The sequence below is a fragment of the Maylandia zebra genome, linkage group LG16 (assembly GCF_041146795.1).
Source record: "Maylandia zebra isolate NMK-2024a linkage group LG16, Mzebra_GT3a, whole genome shotgun sequence".
Classification (NCBI taxonomy): domain Eukaryota; kingdom Metazoa; phylum Chordata; class Actinopteri; order Cichliformes; family Cichlidae; genus Maylandia; species Maylandia zebra.
In genome coordinates, this window is record NC_135182.1 from 30820746 (window position 1) to 30839663 (window position 18918).

Below are 18918 nucleotides of genomic sequence, written 5' to 3' on the forward strand. Positions count from 1 at the left end.
AAGGGGATCCCCCTGAAGACGCCACCCCCCGGGAGGTCCTGTGTTTAAGAATACTTGGTGGTTTTGATGTTGAGTTTTACCATGATAACTGGTAATTACTAACAAATCCACTAATTTACAGACACAAAGAGAATCAGTGCAGCTTCTTTTAGCCCAGGTTCCTTCCAGTAGATTAATCCAGCCCTAAATTTAACTCTTAATGTGTGATCCAAGCAGGTTGGAGGTTGAGTTATTTTAGGACAAAGCTCTGTGAATGCACATGAAAACAAATGCAGTGCATATGCATACTGTGCTGTCTCATTGCATGAGGGAGCAAAACTGACAGCGACAGGTAACATAAGCACGTATTTTGAGCCGGGTGATGACAATAGGAGCTTCAGTTCCTTTGTGATCTTTTACAGAGCGCCCAACCGTCTCAAAGCCTGCACACACTGAGCCGCTACAAACAGATTACCAGCTCCACTATTAGTGGGCCGCTGTGTCAGGTAGCTGTCATCAGCGGTCGGGCGGCTGCTCTGTCATTTTGTGGTCATGTGACCTGCAGGTACGTCTGTCCCTGAAGGGATCCCGGGATGTGCAACAACAAGCTGTGTTTACATCAGCTAAATTTGTACTCCTGGATAAAAATATTTGGATGACCTGCCTCTTGTGGCTCAAAGTTGTCTCACATTTACCAGCCGCAGCTAAAGAAGGGATCCAGGTGCAAGATGGGAAATCTCTTATTCATCTATTCTTTATGCTTCTCCTCTTTTTTTGTGCTCTGTTGCAATGAAGGTGTTAAAGAACAGCTCAGTCGTATTTCAACAAAATCTGATAAAATCCAAATACCCGAGGCATGGCTCTTGAGGTATCAAGGTCACAACACCTGATACAGAAAGATGACCAACCATCTGAGTGACCAAAGAAACAATGGTCGTAATCACCGTTTTGGGAGCACAACAGGGCTGTGGTCGGTTTAGTTTTTGTGGATATAAGGCCAATGAGTTTTATATGTGCCTGACAACTCCACCACAGAAAAATAAACATCAAGGGTCACAGTCTGGCCGGCTGTGGCAACCTGTGGCCGCTGTTCCTGAAATGACAGCCCTCGCTTTCAGGGAATGAGACTGCAAACATCTGACAGCTGTTTCCGATCAATAAGGCATTGCAGCTGAGTGGACAGCGAAGCAACGTGAGGCTTCAGGCAGGTGTGTTTGTCAAGTTTAAAAGGTGCTTGACGGATTTGGCCTAAATGGCCTAAATGTCATTAGGATGAGTCTAGCTAGCTCAGCAGAGCCACAAATTCACCTTTATAGACCGAATGTCAGGTGTGCTGTGGCATCTAGCCCACCCGACATCTGCAGTAACCCAGAGTTTGTGATGTGTGATCTGCATATTTGCTAACTGAAGACGTCCAGATTAGACCCAAGTGTGTCTGCTGTGTGGGGCAGGTTGACATCTGTGGTCCTAATTGAGAGAAAAGTGACAGTCATACCTAGACCTCACTTTCCCCGGGCACATTCTCCAGCTCTTTTAGGACGGTCCAAGCCGGCTGAGAGACATAATCGCTCCTTCATGACCCGGGTCTATTGAAGGGTCTCCTACCAGTAAAAAAAAATGCCTAAAACACCTCACCTAGGAGGAATCCAGGAGGCATCCTGGACATACATCACCTGAACCACCTCAGTAGGCTCCAAACAAGGCTGACTTTGATAAAAGCCTAGTGAGATGAACATAGATAGACAGCCATGTTTAAGTGAATGGACTTTGACTTATTTTGAAACTGACTGGTTTTGGTGCACATTAAAATAATGTTAATTAGATAATGCTTCAAGGTAAGTGCCAAAACAAATGCCAGGGGTTTCAGGCTGGCTACCTTTGGAGGTTGAAGAAAGTCTTAAACTTAAGTGGTTTGCTCTTGTAAAAAAAAAAAAGAAAACAAATAGAAAAAGTAAAAAAAAAAATTCGACCATGCACAAATTAATATCTGTATTTTTTGATACAGATGAATAATTCAGTTGAATGGCTATATCACCGCCCACCAGCAGGAGGCAGTAGAGTTCAAACTGTGTGAACATTCAGCACCCGGAAAAGCTTCATTCTGGTTAGACGCATGAGCTTACTCTGTATGAACCAGGTTTGGTTTTATTAATAAAAACTCTGGACAGTTTTTTCTACGTTTCTTCGCACCATCATGTCTTCAAAAAGCTGCAGCAGTGACGAGCAGTTTGAAGGACAGGCCGCAGTAAAAGAAGAACTGAACAAGAAGGTAGCGTTAGCCCAAACATGCTAATACGGCTAATGTGGCTGTTACAGACCACCGGATGTCTCCCAAATACATAGACTTTTGGTTATTTTCGTTATATATAATTATTCTGCCGCTTCTGTTAGCTTTATGTGTCTTAACAGATTCAGATAGTGTAGTTTTTATCGGTGAAACTTTCCGTGTTACAGATTAAAGAGCAGAAGGTTCTTGTGGACGAGCTCTGCAATCTGAAGAAAAACAGGGTAAGTGGAGGAAGTGGAAAGTCTCAAAATTTATTAGATCACATCATTATTTGTGCAGTTATGATGGGAAACACGCAAATTACATGGGTTACTATGTTGTTAGGCTGGTGCAGTCATGTGTTTTGAAAGTATAAATGTGGATTAATGCAGATTGTTTCCCGCGCAGAAAGTCTACATCCAGCAGAGGAACAGTAACATCTTCTTCGTGGGAGAGAGAAGTCAGACACTCACTTCGTGCAAAAGTAAGATGATGGAAATGTCTCTGGTTGAGAGGTGAAAACTTGGAAGTAAAGATGAACAAAAATTCTAAAAAAAAAAAAAAATTGACTGAGAGTTTATTATTTTTGAAAAATGTGATACATTATGTGTCAAACAGGGTAGAAGCAAAAAACAGATTTATCCTGCTTTGTTTATTTTTTAACATCCATCCATCCAATCGTTTTCTGCTGCTATCCAGGATAGTGGGAGACTGGGGGCAGTAATCTAAGCAGAGGAGGCCAGACCTCCCTTCCCTAAACACCTCCACCTGCTAATTTGGAGGAAGACCAATGTGTTTCCAGGCCAGCTGAGAGATGTGATATCTCCAGTCTGTCCTGTATCTATCTTTTAGTACATGCCCAGAACATCTAGTCCAGTCCAGAGTTCTTCTGAACAAAACTCCATTAGATTTTCAAGAATATGTCAATCAAACTTCAGGTGTCGTTATCAAGACAAGCTAAAGATTGAAAAGTCACCGGCATCACTGTGGGATTGTTTCTGAGCTGCATTGTTTATTTTAAGTTTATGCATGAGAAACTGCTCAATAAAGGACTTTTTTCAGACGTAGGTTTGAGAAATATTTGCAGTGAGGTAAAAACAAACACTGGAAATGTTGGAAAGTCTTGTTATTCTTGGTTGTCTCAGTGCTTGGCTGTTTTTGTGTGTTCTGTCTTTGCTGGCTTTTCCTGTATTTGCTCATTTTGAATTTGATGCCAGTAAAGTTGGGAACAGGGTCCCCCCCCCCCCCCCTTTTTTTTTTTGTTTTGTTAAATAATTAAACAGTCAGCAGCGTGTTTTATGCCATAATAGGCCTACAGTGAAGGCACAATGTTATGGCATCATGTAACTAGTGCATTGTTCTGTTTCCAGAGGAGCTTGATTATATGAAAAAGGAACTTCAGGATATCTGAGGCCACAGCAACGCCGCGATGTGTGGGATCTTCTGTGCGCTGAGTCTGGCGTCCGCTCACTCTCAGTGGAATCAAAGAGTTTATGAACATTTAAAAAGGAGAGGGCCCAATTTGAGCCAGGACCTCGCCATCACAGGCTCAGATCTCAGCTATTGCTGTTTATTCTCTGCTCACGTTCTTCACATGAGAGGTCTCCTCACTGCTCAGCCGCTTCAAGACGCCGCCGGAAACATCCTGCTGTGGAATGGAGAGATTTTCAGTGGCCTGCCGGTGACGCCAGAGGAGAATGACACCACGGTTTTAGCTCAGCGGCTATCATCCTGCAATGCCCCTTCAGAGATTCTCACTGTCCTGTCTGCTATTCGTGGACCATGGGGGTTTGTTTACTACCAGAAGGCAGGAGACTACCTGTGGTTTGGCCGAGATTTCTTTGGTAGGCGGAGCTTATTATGGACATTTGACGCAGAGGCCGGCGAACTGACTCTAACTTCTGTGGCTGCTCACACTTCTGGTCCCAAACAGTGCGTGTGGCAGGAAGTCCCAGCAGCTGGTGTGTTCAGGGTTAACCTCAAGGCGGCAGCAGAAGCTGGCTGTGTGGCATTTGAGGTTTATCCTTGGGCTCATGCAGAAAGTGATGTCAGTAATGACACCATACCTCAGGTGTTGGAGTCCATCCCGAGAGGTTGCAGTGCTGTGATGAACCAGTCAGGTCTTGAACTCTCTTCACCTGTTCCACCTATGAATGTGTCTCTTCCAGAAACATTAAATGATACAGAAATTCACTCAAACTCATGTCTGTCTGTGGAGGATCTGGAGAAGCTGCTGGGCAGTGAGGAGAAAACTGATGAGGTGAATCATCTCATCGACGTTCTCAGCGAGGCAGTGAGGAGACGCGTTCAGTCTCTACCTTTCAGGGCTCTAAACCTCTCTCCTCCTGCTATTGACTGTGCTCGTGTTGCCATACTTTTCTCAGGAGGCATTGATTCAATGATCCTGGCTGCTTTAGCTGACCGTCACATACCTGCACATGAGCCTGTAGACCTGTTGAATGTGGCCTTTAAACTACAGGAGCCCAAAAAGAAGAACGAGTCCTCGAGAAAGCCCAAAAATAAGCCCATAGATTTAAAAGCTGATCAGGGAAATTCCCAAGTGTTGAGCCCCTTTGACGTTCCTGACAGAATCACTGGAAGAGCTGGGCTCAGGGAACTACAAGAACTGAACCCTGAGAGGAAGTGGAACTTTGTGGAGATTAACGTAACGCAGGAGGAGCTGCAGGAAAAGCGCCTGGTGCACGTCTGTCACCTGGTGCATCCGCTGGACACGGTGCTGGACGACAGCATCGGCTGTGCTGTTTGGTTCGCTGCAAGAGGAGTGGGATTCATCGCGGAGGGAAACCACCAGAGGCCATTCACGTCGTCGGCAAAGGTGACAAAGAGCGGAGTTTCTTTTGTAGGAAGGAGGGTGTGAGAGCTCAGTATAACTTTTTTTTAATTTGATGAAACTGTTGTTTGAGGAGGATTCTCAGGAATAAAAGAGTTTGGGTCATAAATGGTGTTAAAGGCCAGTTTAAGATAGATTAGGATTATTGTGAGCTAGAAAAATACAGAGCTGGTGGAAAGCAGAATTATTCCACATTTAACTTTAAAAACTTGTTATCAGAGACGTTTCTGATTTGTGCAGGTCATTTTGACCGGAATCGGAGCAGATGAGCAGCTGGCTGGTTACTCCAGGCACCGAGTCCGGTTTAAGACCTCTGGACACGAAGGCTTGATCCAGGAGCTGGCCATGGAGCTGGGCCGGATCTCCTCCAGGAATTTGGGCAGAGACGACAGAGTGATCGGGGACCATGGAAAGGAAGCTCGGTAGGTCTGCAAGTGAAGCTTGTTTTGTCTGTGTGGTGGGTAAGATGTTTATTTTAATGAATCTGGGGTCTTTATAACATCCCATGTGTATCCTTGATGTCTAACAGATAGGTGGTTTTCCTTCCTGATGTTTAAAAAAAGAAAAAAAAGCACAGCTTTTACTAATTTTTATCATGTTTTTAAAAACATTTTACTGCCACCTGCTGTCAGTAAGCGGAACCACTCAGGGAAAAACTGAAATGAAAACAACTTAAAATAATATTTTTGTTCATGTCTGGTTAAAATTTAAGCAGCATGCCGTTTCTGTTTGAAGGATGTGCCGTCCGTTTCTGTGAATTTTCTACAGGCAGAGATTTTAAACTGAGGTGTCTGTACACTGATAATGAAGCTAAATAGCACACTTTCATAGCTTTAATATAAGGTTGTAAACTGGAATGGGTTTTGAAATTCTGGCCAATACGCAAATTATATTTAAAAAAAAAAAAAAAGATTTATTATGATAAAGTCTCAGCTTTTTTTTCCTCTAAGTTTGAGCTCTTTAAATACCCGAAGTGGAATAAATGTCCTCTTATTTGCAGATCAGCTGGTATAAGTTTTATTTGTCAATAAGTGCAAAGAGCACAACAAATTGGATTTTTTAGTGTAAATAAACATTTTTGCCAAATTATGATTCATTTTTTCATTTAATCACATAATTGAACTGAGAGGCATGAACAGTTAATACAGCTCGCCTCCACAGCACTGTGTAAGGTGGCTTAAAAAAAATCACAGTGGGTGTTTTATCTCTTGTTATTCTTAAAAAATTCATGTCACGTATGAAATCATGACTGGTGTACTGGTTGAAACTGCAGCTCAGTGTAGAATTTATTTTGAGCACCGCAGATTAAAGGCGCTCTCCTCTGTGGACTCTGCAGGTTTCCGTACTTGGACGAAGACGTGGTGAGCTACTTGAATTCGCTTCCCGTGTGGCAGAAAGCCAATCTGTCGCTTCCTCGAGGAGTCGGCGAGAAACTCCTCCTGAGGATGACGGCAAGGCGACTGGGCCTCGGTCAATCGGCCGTCCTGCCCAAGAGAGCCATGCAGTTTGGCTCCCGCATCGCAAAGATGGAGAACAGCCGCGAGAAGGCCTCGGACAAATGCACAAGACTCCACATTGTTTAGATTAATAAAATAACATTTATAGAAAAGATTGATCATAAACTTAAAGGTGTATTTACAGTCACACACGATAATTTTCTTCTTGGATCAGTTTAAAAAAAAATAAACGTCCTTTTACACCATGTACGACTCAACGTCCTGAAGTTTTTCTTTGAAGTACAGATCACATTCAACATATGATGGCAAGTTTCCAACATCAAAACGCCCAGAAATTTCCTGAATGTAAACAGGTTTCCTGAAAAAAAAGAATACAACAGTCTGCCATCGTCTAAGCTTGAGTGTCATTTAAGTATATGAAAAATACAAGAACAGATTCAAAATGAAACCCTGATTCCTTCTGAAACACACAAAAAGCGGAAATTATTTATTTGTAGTAAAACTCAGATTTCTCCCAGCTGAAATTACCTCGGAATGAGCCAAGACACAAAGTTTCCGGGAGCGTCTTTCTCTGTGATTGGAGCATCCTGTGGAAATATTAAGCTTCTCGTTAATAATAAAAACATAACTTAATTGTGGAGTGTCGGCTTATTTCGTTTACCTTCTTTTCCTCAAGGAAAGTGTCCAACAGACGAAGACTTCTTTTTGAAAACACGTAGAAACAAGGGCACTGAAAACCAAAAATAGTCAGCTCTGTGTTCTGAGTCTGGGTAGTAAAGTTCCATCTTTCATTTACAGTCTTTAACCCTAAGATCCCTGAGTGTATATTTTACCACATTCTGACCATTTGTGTTGAACTTACTGCTCTCCTGGACTTTGTCTCTGAGGGAAGAGGCTTCTCCTTCATACAGAGGACACGAAGATCAGTGTCTGCCTCCAGGATTCCATATTTCTGGGTTTCTGAACACACAAACATAAAATACAGAACTAACTGGGAAGAAGACGCAAAGCCACGGCTGATGTTGGACACGTGAACAGCTTTATTAACCTCACCCTCGTCTCTGCACTGATACGACAGCACAAGGCAGCTGTCTTCACACTTCGACTGGACATCAGAGAACCTCTCTTTAACTTTCCTGAGGCTGAAATCTTCTTTGAAGAGGGTGTCACTGTTCAGGATGGACAGGGAGAGAGCTACATCTCAGAGCTGTTTACACACTCAAAACTACAGTTTACCATGAGCTAAGGAGCACAAACTTACCCTCCGATAACTATGACATGATCTTCTATGTTAAAGTGCTTCACAGCGAGCTGCAGGCAGGCCACGGCGCCCAGTCGTTCCTGGTGAAGGACAAATCAGTCCAGGTAATCAACCAGATCTGAGAAGAAAATCCCTGCCTGACATCGGAATCAACAGCTTACTTAATGTACAAGAGCTTCAGCATATTTAATGAAACTATGCAAAGCTTCATGCTCTGACAATTTTCAGAATTACAGGCCTTCGAAGTGCACAGAAGTGGGTTGAAAATAATTTTTTATATAATTATAAGTACAGGAGATATCCACAAGAAGTTTTCAGGACTAAAAACTCATTTTTACATCCACTCCAAATGTCACACTCTAAAGGCACGGGGTGTAAAATCAATCTGGTCACAGTTGTTATCAGAGCTTAAATGCATTTTGGATAGATTGTGGTCTGTTGAAAACCTGGGCAGTTATTTGTAACGCGTTACTGTAGTCCAATTACTTTTTTCGAGTAATGAGTAAAGTAAGGGATTCCTATTGCAAAAAAAGGTAATTAGATTACTGTTACTTTCCCGTAAGCACGCTGCGTTACTGCATTACTAAAACCATGATTTTTTTTGCGAGAGTGTCTCACGACAGTGACGTAAGCGAGTGTGACGTTCATGGCAACAGCTGTGTGCAGGAGAGAGTATGAGCGTGCAGTGTTTAAAGCGTGGAAGTACTGACCTTACTTTCAGTTTGATTCCGTAAAAAGTGAGAAAAACATTATCGTTCGCTGCTCACTGCGTGGGAAGAAAACTTCTTTTTACAGCGAAAAAACCCCCATACGTCCGAGCAAGCACCAAATACGCTGCCGCTGGAATGTGAAATTTACAGAGAAACTGCCAAATTCTTCCACTGACTGCTGCAGCACACCTGCACCAGGGCAAACCTCCGCCTGCCCCACTCCTGCTATACAGGTGAAAATAGAGCAACAGGGCCGCTGAGTCTTTGATTTTATTTATTTTCTGCTGCGTTTTACGTGCATCTATTTGAAAGAGTGAGTGTAAACAAAAAACTATTTTATTTTATATGCTGGAATATGCAGAAAAGGTTTAAATGTTAAACAAATTTCTTCCAGTCAGAGAATGTTGCATATAATTTAATGCTTGCTTGATGCATAAAGTTAAAAGATTAAAACTAATAAAACAAGTTTTAAAAAGAGACTTTTTCATTTGATTACATTTTATATGATGGATTATGCAGAAAAAGTAGAATTGGGCTGAAAGATCTATCGCTTTATTACGTATTTAGGGGATAAATCATGTTTTAAAAAGTAACTAATTACTTTTGAAAATAAGTAATCAGTAAAGTAGCAGGATTACTTTTTTCAAGTAACTTGACCAACACTGCTCAGTGCTGCGGGGCATGTGTAAAAAAATCTTTAGATTACAGGTCAGAGGACGGTATGGAAGCGGAGTGTAAAGGATTACATCATTGCTTGTCGTCTGGTCGCTGAGGATCTGGACATTTGTGAAATTTGTTGCCCATTCTTCAAACGCCCTGAGGTACAGAGTGTTGGTCTGTGGAGATCAGCAGAGGATAAGAGTGGGTCACAGACCTGCACGTTACTGATCATTATCATAATCATTACATCAGAAGAGAAGGTACTCACTACGTGATTGTTGTCACATAGTCAACTATAAATAGATCAACAATCAACAATAACAGAACAACAATGAATCAATGTTATTTCAATGTCAATGTCAGGTTTCATCAGTATTTTAATGTTGTTTCAACATTGATATTTCATTGACATTTCAATCCTGACGATTCTGATGGATCAGATGAAAAATCAACATCAGTTCAATGTCTCCTTGCTGTCTGGGCTGTGCCTAACACTTTATCTCTATCTATTTAACTAACATGTAAAGTGAATCAGGGAACTATCTTTGATGTGTTTGTCCACCAGTGTTGGGAAGGTTACTTTTAAAATGTATTCCACTACAGATTACAGAATACATGCCCCACCTAAATGCACATTACTGTGCATTTAGGTGACCATGATGAGAGAGACAGAGAGAGTCTGGCTCAGATGCTGGCAGTTCTCGCTGCAGTCTACCGGTAGCATCTCCTTTCAGGCCAGGATAGACGAATGTCACCGAGCAGTGACTAAGTTTGAGGTAAAAGACTTGCACCCATTTGCCACAGCAGATGCCCCCGATTTACGGTAAGTGAGTGTGTTTAATTGTAGGCAGGGACATTACTGGATATTCTTGTGTAATTGCTACAGAATAATTTATGTTATACTTTGTTATTGCTACAGAAGAATATTTATTTTATTATTTTACATTTACAATTATTTTTCCTGGGGACCCTGTGACACCCCATTAAAGAGCCATAGGCTGGATCTCTTAAGATCTCACTGTTGGGTTTGTAAGGCCATGTTACTCCTAAATTTCTATCTTGTTCAAAGAGAAGCTATAAAACAAAGTTCTAAGCTAATCGACCTTAGTGTTCTCCTTTTTTAAAAAAAAAGAATCGATAAGAGAATCGATAAAGAATCGAATCGTTAAACAGAATCGAAAATGGAATCTAAATGGTGAAAATCTTATCAATACCCATCCCTACTCATATTTTGTATTTTAAATACGTAACGGCGGTACATGTATTCCGTTACTCCCCAACACTGTTGTCCACACATATTCAAACCTGGTTTATCATTTTAACAGTTACGCAGAGTCGGATCAGATTCCTGTGAAATGGAGTCAGTTATTGGACCTAGTTACTGGTTATTTACCACGACATAGATGGTGTCCACGGAGCTGGACACTGTCAGCGCGTGGATCCAGTGTGAGCTCAAAGGGCACCGACCGACGGGCAGCAGCGGCTTGGCTACGTGCGCCAGGTGGGCGAACCTTCCGGTGGTGTCCGCCAACACATCTCTCTGGAGCCTGGTTCCGTACCCGGCGGCGAGAATCACGGCTTTCATTTGAACTCTGTAATCCGAAGGGCTCCCGGCGAGCTGTCAGGTGCTTTACGGGGAAACTCAACGGCACATTAGCGGGTATAAACCGAGAGAGCAAAGTTTGATAACCCGTCCATAGATCAACTTCTGGATATTCTCGCGAGGTTAGCGTCCAACTAATGGCAGGACGCTAGTTTTTTTTTTAAAGAACTTTATTTATAATCAACAGCATAACATACAAGGCACCATCATTAATCCGAATATGTAATATCCTCGGTTGAGCGTTACAACGACAAAAGAGGAAGAAAACAAAACAAAACAAAACAAAAACAAAAAAACAATAAACACAAAGCCAAAAAGAGTTAGAACAAAAAGAGAGAACAGTCATTGAAGGATTTAAAACCAAAGGAAAAAATTTATATGAACAAAAAAGGGCAATCATGATCATTAAATAGGGAGGTTTCTTTTTTAACATAGATTAAACTTGTTAAATAATACAATAAGTTTATGAGCTTTCTTGTTATTCACAAGTTTCAGCGATTTAGCCCAGAGTTTGAAGTCATTCAGCCATCTGTTTATACGTGGTTTAGCTTTAAAATATCTGCATTTGTGAATAAATTTTTTTCCCAGTAACAAAAACGTCCTAATCAACAAGTCAAAATCTGCATTCTCAGCAAGTATTCCAAATTTTATTACTGTCATCATCAAATGTGGTAACTGAATTCTCCTGAACTGTAGCCAGCTCCACATGTCAATCCAGAAGGGGTGCACTGATTCACAGTAGAAAAACAAGTGATCCAGACTTTCAATATCACTGTCACAAAATGTGAAGGCGTTCACATCTAAGTTAAATTTCCGTTTTAAGAATTCATTGGTTGGATAAACCTCATTTATGATTTTAAAGTTAACCTCTTACTTTAGGGGAAAGAGGAAGTGAGATATACTTTCTTCTTATTGCCTTAACCTCCATGGTGGATCCGTACTGTCCCCTCAAACACTGAGACCATCGCTTCCAGTTGCTACTTTCTAAATTAAAAGTAATTCTCTGAGGAATTTCACTGTAAATAAAGATTTGTAGGATTTTAGCTGTTAAACAACAAAGCCGCAAATAATGGAACCATTTCAATTAAAAAACTCAAAAAGTGCTTGCAGTCGTATTGAAGACATATTGCAGTCGTATTATTGAGCTATAGATTGACAGTCAAATTCCATAGATAGTCTAATCACACATAAAGGGCACTGCCAGGGGCAGGAGTTTGGTGTAAAATTGTTTATTTGTGAAATATTGCCAACAAGTGCTGTCTAGCTCAGAGATTTATTCAGAACAGAAACCTTTTTTCTTTACACAAATGTGCCAGCAAATGTACAGAATATCACTGTATTACTAAACTGCTGCACATACCAGTGTGCACATCTGGAAGTAGTCCCATTAGAAACACAACAAACAAGAGTATGTATGTATGTAATGTGGGATGTAACTGTAGGATCCAGTGATAGCAGGATATTTACAGCCAGTACCATCTTATTTTAATTTACCAGTAATCTGTGGTGATAATTATGGCAAAATGTATTTGTAGTTACTGCAGCAATAGACACATTTTATTATTAGTTTGTCTGTTGTTTCATATAAAAGGAATGCATTTTAATGCATATTTATTTACTTTCTAAAAAGTAAACGTCAGTTAATTTCGCTGTTAACAGAAATGCAGGAGTGTTACTGTTTTCCTTTTTTCAACCGCAAAATCTCCTACCTAAACATTTCTTTATCAAGCTGTTTCAAGGAAAACATCAGCCTATGTATCATTATTGGATTTTCAAATATTCACAAAAGTCTTGGAAATCATACAGTCTGGGTTCCTATAAAGAAGATGTGGAAAAATAAATGACCCAAGAGCAAAAATATCTTCTTCCATCATGTTGTTTACTTTTCAGTCTTAGCACCACATGTGACAGAATACAAATTCAAGTCCGTTTGTGTCTCCTGTGAATTCTTCACTGCGGGGCCAGCGGGATGCCCCGGGCGTCGGTCACTTGGCCCTCCTGCAGGTTTTTGACCAGCTGAGCCAGCCAGCGTTTGGTGGTGGTGTCATCCTTCAGCACCTGGGCGAAGGTGCTGTCCTTCAGCTGGTCGGGTAGACACTGACGGAGTGCCTCTCTGGCTCTGAGGAAGGAACAACACAAAACCTCCTTTTAATATCACTTCAAATGAAATTGAACTTCAAACTTGATGAAAACACTCAATGAAAGTGCAGATATATTTTTCCAAATAATTAATGTCAGGTTAGAAAGAAGAGTAAGGCAAAAACAAAAAATCATCAGAATAAACAAAAATATAATATTCCTAAACGATGAACAGCTTCAACATGTAGTGCATTTTTCTGTCTATGTAGTTATTCCCAAGTGTTTCAAGTAAAGCTGCAGCTATTACATCTAATACAACCTGTTACCATGAACTGTTTTTACACACATAAACATCTCATGGTGTAAAAACTACCAGTGTATTTTTGCAATAGCTTCTTCTAGTGGCAAGCTGATTGAAGTCTTCAAACAGCGAAGCCAGTGTTATACAGCAGCGGTCCCCAACCCCCGGGCCTCGGACCGGTATCGGTCCGTGAGTCATTTGGTACCGGGCCGCGAGAGTTGAGGCTCAGGTGTGAAATGTATAGTTTTCAGGGTTTTTATCGGTTTTCAGCGTTATTTTGTTATCGTTTACTCAGTTTTCCTTGGTCTTTTCACGTGTGTTATGAATAAATTTTCTTTTTTTTCGGTACCGGTACTAGTTTTATTTTGTTGTATTTATCCGCGACATCTTAAAGGCCGGTCTGTGAAAATATTGTCGGGCATAAACCGGTCCGTGGCGCAAGGTTGCAAGCACACAATAAACTGCAACAGAGTAAAGATGCTGTACCTGAGATTATCTGAAAGGCGAAGGTAGCAGCGGACGACGTGCTTCAGCAGCCGAGCTGATGGTTCTTTGGAGAGCTGCAGCACCATTTTACCCTGAAGATGCAAACATGATGGAGACAACAGCTACAGTTACATCCAGCAAACAAAGATCCCGACCCACACGCCACAAATCAACAAATTATTATTTAAAGAAAGCACTCAAACTACATTTGAGTTAAAGGTCAGTGTGAAAGCCTCAGGAAACTCTTGTTAATGTCTCGATTTATTTGACTTTTTTCCCTCCTAATGATTTCACCAGGTTGCCCACACCTCACAGTTTGAGAACCACCGAACTGGATCAATATTTTTATTCTGACTGAAGATTAAAGTTCAGCTGTGAACACGTGACAGGATTTTACAGCGTGCTGTTTACACATCAAAGGTAATGAATGTGACATGGGGGCATTTTCTTCTGTCCTTGGTACATTTGATCAGCCCCCTGTATATGGATTACATAAATCAAATCAGTGGAGTGCAGTAAATATTGTTACTATGCTGCTCTCAACTTCTCAAGGGTTTATTTTTTTAAATTTATTTTATAGGCTCAATCATGTGACATGAACCATGCTGCACGCCACTGCAGCCTGGGCTAATTTGTGATGTCCGTGCCCAGTTGGGTTTTTAAAACACCAAAAAGAAACATAAACAAGAGACTCTAGGGTTCGAACTGCAGTGCAACGAACTGATTCCTTTTGAAAAATCAAGTTTAGTTTTAATATGAAGTTTACGTTCTGAAGTATTTCATTTGCTGATAATGACTGAAAATTAATTGTTAAATTTTTTTTAACTGTGGACCATTTCTGCTTGGACATAATTGACAGCGAAGTAAAGATATGACTTGATGCAGATTTTCTTCTGGTCAGTTTGTAAAAAGCTTTGAACAGACAACTGGTTTTTAAATATCAGTCTGTGCCTGTTTATTCCGAACGGTTAACAAAAGTTTTTAATTCTGTCTGGACTTTTCAACAAATTACAAACAGAAATCAGTGAGACTAAACCATCTTCTTGTAATCGATGATGTGTCACAGAAAGTCTATCTGATCATGTCCATGCATATCTTTACAGCAAACACTTACAAGGATCATTGCCACATGGGAGAAACGCTCATAAGTCTGGCATATGTAAGCCAGCCCTGTGTCATCAAGCAGTATCTTCTGCAGTATGAAGGTAGCAACCTGAAAAAACAAACATGCGTATAAAGATTTCTCACTAGTAGGTGTCAATATTATGCTGCGGGCTATCTGTAAAGGTTCAGACTATTTTAAAAACAGAATAGCTCCGTACCGTCTTAGAGAGCTCACTTCCTGATTCCATAATGCGGAGACAAAGCGGGATGATTTCAGTTGTGAGAAGAAAGTTAATCACTTCTTGTTCATCTGTTTTGACCAAGGCACCTACATTAAGTACAAACAGACATCTTAATACCTGTACACACACACTTTGAATGATAAAAACTCTTTTCATAATACAATGAGAGGAGAGCACACCTATGACTCCAAGGCTGGTGAGGCGCAGGTACTCGAATGGGCGCGTTTTGCTCACAGTGTGCAAAAAGGGATAAAGGAAAAGGGGAATGTGGGCTGCGAGGAAAGCCGACCTGGCAAGATATTAAAAATTAAAAGAAAAATACTTTTAAATCAGTGTAACCACACTCATATCAAACACATATACCGGACCATAAGGCGCACGTCGATTAACGGGTCTGTTTTCATACATAAGGCACACCAGATTATACGGTGCATCAAGCGAAACAAAACAGTCAGATAAGTCAAACTTTACTCAACTCATTCTTCTTGTTTCCTCCACTTCCGTACCATTGATCCATTAATGTTTAATTCTCTCACAGCTGCTCTTTCACATGTTGTTGCAGTATATTAGTGACTAACCTCATATTGTGGATGGATTATCTCAGTTGTTCTTCTGACTGAAGTTTGGTCTGTTTACAGCATCCTGCCACATGATTGCATTTGTTCTTAACCCTCATGTTAACTTTTATTGAGTGGAAAAAAGTTAGCGTTCATCCTCCAGCTTCACTGGTGGTGGCCAGGGATAGCTCAGTAGGTAGAGTGGTGGCCCCATGATCGGAAAGTCGGGGGTTCAACTCCACTGAACGGCTACCCTGAGGTACCCCTGAGCAAGGTACCGTCCATACACACTGCTCCCCGGGCGCTGCATTGGTGGCTGCCCACTGCTTCACTGGGTGAATGGGAACTATTTCCCTATGGGGACTAACACATACACACACACTGTGTTTTTGTTATGCTAACATAGCTGTGTCGCTAACGATCACAGCAGTGATGTTCGTTGGTTTACTGAAGTTGGACAAGCTGGTATTTAGTGATGTGCACAGCTCGAAGCCGACCGGGAGGTTAAGGCACGATGTGCCTTTTCCCCCCCGGTTGTAGTGGGCCTCGACCTCCTGTTAGCTTCGAGATGGTGGGTAACAGACGTCTCTGAAAACGTCGGAGCACTTTTGCAAATATGTGATGTCTTGATAAACCGAGCAGATATTTGATGTTTACACAGCTACATTCACGCCTGAAAATATCTTAAAAGTTTATTTTGTGACCCAGAAAAAGTAATATTAAAACCAACTAGCTGGCGCCATTGTTAGAAACGAATTGGCTGGGCCACGCTATGAATTCTGGGATAGGTTGGGTAACGAAGGATACACTGACTCGGCCTTCAAATGTGACCTGCGAAGCATACCAGTGCAAGATCTCCGTTTGTGAGATCTTGCAAACCGTTTGTGGGATCTCACAAAACTTCATCTTAATTTTTTTTTCCTCCCATGTCCCTTGCAGGGCTCGGTATGGTAGTGATAGCAGAGCTGTATGTTTTAATTCTTTCAGAAATCTCTCAGTCAGAACATCCTATATCATGTTTAGATGGAAACTAGCGAGCTAACTTCCTGCTAACATCTAACTCTGTTAAATTTAATAAATTCTGTTTTCATGGATGCCTCGATGTTAAACTTAATTGTTACACCTGGTAAAGCAGCAACACTGATTATTTTTATTAAAGATGAAAGAATTTAGAAAGTTTTTAACTCTCAGTGTTCGTTTGAATTTGGGACCTGAAGGGGACGGCGTTTTGGACCCAGATACTCAGTCTGTGAGGCTCCTGACTACGGTAGCTGTAATGCTCTGACAATCCATCAAGCGGTGCGGCTTCGTAACTTACTAAAGTCGTACTAAAACATTTTGACAGATTTTTGAGTGCCGTGTACCACATAAAATCGGTTCAGTAAGCACAACCAGAATTCATACATTAGGTGCACCAGATTATAAGGTGCACTGCTGATATTTGAGAAAATTAAAGCATTTTAAGTGCACCTTATAGTGCAGAAAATTAGGTACTTTCATTTAAGGCTTAAAAGCCTTGTTTGTATCAGTGAAAAGAAAAGATGAGGTAAAACAAAAAAAGAAGCATGGTTGTAGTTTAGTTTCCTGAAATTCCTGATTGAAACAGAACAAATGAAGGCAAAGTGGATAAAACTCAATCTGCTCTGTAGTAAAGGTTTTTCTTTAGTATTACACAATTAAAGCTTCCAATTGTCCCCTTACCGTGTCTCTGGGTGTGAGGCAACACATTGCAGGAGTGCCAAGGCGTTGCACACTCTGTTAGACTGATGTGCTGTGAGTGTCGGTGGGTTAATGGATGGATAGATGTTCACTATTTCCTACAAAGAGAAAGGAATGCATCAATGGTGCACAGCAAATGACACTGGGCAAACAGAACTATAGAGATGATGGATTACTCCGTCATCTCTGTGGTATTAACTCACAGGTATTAACTCAACAAGTGGTATAAACTCTAATGGTAGGTAGAGATTAAAAAAACGCTTACAACCATTTCAAGACCTAGTGCCCTGGAAGTCTTATAATTCAGGTCAAGTTTTAAAATATACTAAGAGCTCTTAACAACAAGTACCAATGCAACATATTATATAAATAAAAATAATATAGCAAAACAATTCAGAGTAATGAAGAAGCTCACTTCATGCGAGTGGTCTGTAAGGCCTAGCTGCCATGCAAACATGGCATGACTTGTAGTCCCTGATGGTTGTGCTGAATCTTTGTCAAGCCTATGGCATAGCTTATGTAAGTAGCCATGTTGTCAACATCATTTATGTGTTTGTGCATTATGTGTTAATTAGTGTGTCTTCTGGTGTTTTATATGTGGAGCCAGCCTACAGGAACAAATAAAATGCTGGTACTTTATTACCTCTATATCTTTCTCCAGTAATTTGTTGACATTTGTGAATCCTTATATTGAGGAGATGATGTTATTCTGTCACTGAGAAATTCAAAAACTAAGATGAAATTAACAGTGGGAAATCTATAGCACTGGGTAGGCCAATCACAGTACGTGCTCTGGATGCTGTGTGTATTAAATTTCTAGAAGGGTGCATGTCCAGTTATGCCATAGGGTTAAAGATTCAGGTTTGTGGTTCCGATGTAGATTTGAAGCATAAAAAAATAATAAAAAATCCTGATTTCCAACTGGTAGAGAGGCAACAGATCTTACCTGCAGGAGAGCAGCGATAGTGCCACAGGAATGCCAAAGCATCGGTGCCAGGTCTGGCACAGATTCGCGTTTCTTGCTGAGCTCCAGCAGGGCATTCTCTCTGGTCTCTGGGCTGGACAACTCATTGATCCACTGGTAGATCTTTTCCCGGTCTACCTGAGCCAGGGCTGTGACATTAGATACAGCCTGCAAAAGGCAAAATTAGTTTAAAAAGCATGTCGTCTTGGGTCTGTGTTTGAGAATGGGTGGTCGATGTTTAATGTAAATCAAACAAAAGGATGAGGAAGCTCCATGTTAAGACGGTTCGAGACTTCAAAGCAAAGTAAGGTGAAATTACACTCACCGCTCCCGTTGCAAGCATTCTCCGAAGCTCTTTGTGGCGTCTTTATGTCGTTATAAACAACTAAATTTGATTAAGTGTGGTGAACGTGGTTGCAATGCAAGTAAGTTGGCGTAACTAGCACAAAGCTAGCCCGAGCTGGCTGCTAAATGTCCTGGCCTATGAAGACAAGTACCCGTGTACATTAACATAACTTCAAATTCGCCGAAATAAGGGGAAAGGGAACACTAGCAGTCTAATTTGTGCGCTTTAAACCACACTAATTAGCTCAAAACTAAACGTAATTCATACTAAAACTAAAGCGAGGCTTAGCTTGGCAGACCCGTGGACAGCCTTGATACAAATAACTGAAATATC

At 41.1% G+C, this 18918-nt stretch overlaps 4 protein-coding genes across 6 annotated transcripts; 2 read left to right on the forward strand and 2 right to left on the reverse strand.

Annotated features, from left to right (window-relative positions):
- Positions 1-1904: 1904 nt before the first annotated feature.
- On the forward strand, positions 1905-3757 carry asdurf (ASNSD1 upstream open reading frame). Its single transcript, XM_024805466.2, has 4 exons — positions 1905-2248; positions 2434-2487; positions 2654-2729; positions 3616-3757. The coding sequence occupies exons 1-4, from the start codon at positions 2174-2176 to the stop codon at positions 3654-3656; spliced, it is 246 nt and encodes an 81-aa protein (XP_024661234.1). The 5' UTR covers positions 1905-2173; the 3' UTR covers positions 3657-3757.
- On the forward strand, positions 3675-6798 carry asnsd1 (asparagine synthetase domain containing 1). The gene is made up of 3 exons (XM_023152368.3): positions 3675-5081; positions 5337-5518; positions 6433-6798. Exons 1-3 carry the CDS (start codon positions 3675-3677, stop codon positions 6677-6679), a joined length of 1836 nt encoding a protein of 611 aa, XP_023008136.3. The 3' UTR covers positions 6680-6798.
- zgc:136439 (uncharacterized) lies at positions 6098-10916 on the reverse strand. 2 transcript variants are annotated; one of them, XM_004559123.5, is made up of 8 exons: positions 10578-10916; positions 9271-9360; positions 7815-7894; positions 7607-7722; positions 7416-7513; positions 7215-7283; positions 7082-7140; positions 6098-6911 (listed from the first exon to the last, which is right to left on the reverse strand). In XM_004559123.5, exons 1-8 carry the CDS (start codon positions 10767-10769, stop codon positions 6791-6793), a joined length of 825 nt encoding a protein of 274 aa, XP_004559180.2. In that variant the 5' UTR covers positions 10770-10916; the 3' UTR covers positions 6098-6790. The 2 variants fall into 2 exon arrangements, with proteins under 2 accessions (XP_004559180.2, XP_012776766.2); XM_012921312.4 differs by lacking the exon at positions 9271-9360.
- Positions 10917-12645: 1729 nt separating this feature from the next.
- On the reverse strand, positions 12646-18905 carry cnot9 (CCR4-NOT transcription complex subunit 9). 2 transcript variants are annotated; one of them, XM_004559129.5, is made up of 8 exons: positions 18565-18902; positions 18222-18407; positions 17258-17373; positions 15179-15288; positions 14976-15085; positions 14768-14866; positions 13654-13745; positions 12646-12906 (listed from the first exon to the last, which is right to left on the reverse strand). In XM_004559129.5, exons 1-8 carry the CDS (start codon positions 18580-18582, stop codon positions 12738-12740), a joined length of 900 nt encoding a protein of 299 aa, XP_004559186.1. In that variant the 5' UTR covers positions 18583-18902; the 3' UTR covers positions 12646-12737. The 2 variants fall into 2 exon arrangements, with proteins under 2 accessions (XP_004559186.1, XP_004559185.1); XM_004559128.5 differs by having other exon boundaries at positions 14976-15288; positions 18565-18905.
- Between the last annotated feature and the right edge of the window lie 13 nt (positions 18906-18918).

What these genes read in the sequence shown, in the direction of transcription:
- asdurf (XM_024805466.2), top strand. Translation starts at nt 2,174, where the DNA reads ATGTCTTCAAAAAGCTGCAGCAGTGACGAGCAGTTTGAAGGACAGGCC. An exon ending in AAGAAGAACTGAACAAGAAG is followed by an intron (nt 2,249 to 2,433) that starts GTAGCGTTAGCC and finishes TCCGTGTTACAG; the next exon opens with ATTAAAGAGCAGAAGGTTCT. An exon ending in GCAATCTGAAGAAAAACAGG is followed by an intron (nt 2,488 to 2,653) that starts GTAAGTGGAGGA and finishes TTTCCCGCGCAG; the next exon opens with AAAGTCTACATCCAGCAGAG.
- asnsd1 (XM_023152368.3), top strand. Translation starts at nt 3,675, where the DNA reads ATGTGTGGGATCTTCTGTGCGCTGAGTCTGGCGTCCGCTCACTCTCAG. An exon ending in CATTCACGTCGTCGGCAAAG is followed by an intron (nt 5,082 to 5,336) that starts GTGACAAAGAGC and finishes TGATTTGTGCAG; the next exon opens with GTCATTTTGACCGGAATCGG. An exon ending in GACCATGGAAAGGAAGCTCG is followed by an intron (nt 5,519 to 6,432) that starts GTAGGTCTGCAA and finishes TGGACTCTGCAG; the next exon opens with GTTTCCGTACTTGGACGAAG.
- zgc:136439 (XM_004559123.5), bottom strand. Translation starts at nt 10,769, where the DNA reads ATGAAAGCCGTGATTCTCGCCGCCGGGTACGGAACCAGGCTCCAGAGA. An exon ending in ACCAGACGACAAGCAATGAT is followed by an intron (nt 7,895 to 9,270) that starts GTAATCCTTTAC and finishes GTCCTTCACCAG; the next exon opens with GAACGACTGGGCGCCGTGGC. An exon ending in GTATCAGTGCAGAGACGAGG is followed by an intron (nt 7,514 to 7,606) that starts GTGAGGTTAATA and finishes TTGTGTGTTCAG; the next exon opens with AAACCCAGAAATATGGAATC.
- cnot9 (XM_004559128.5), bottom strand. An exon ending in GAAGTGAGCTCTCTAAGACG is followed by an intron (nt 14,867 to 14,975) that starts GTACGGAGCTAT and finishes TTGTTTTTTCAG; the next exon opens with GTTGCTACCTTCATACTGCA. An exon ending in CCCATGTGGCAATGATCCTT is followed by an intron (nt 13,746 to 14,767) that starts GTAAGTGTTTGC and finishes TTGCATCTTCAG; the next exon opens with GGTAAAATGGTGCTGCAGCT.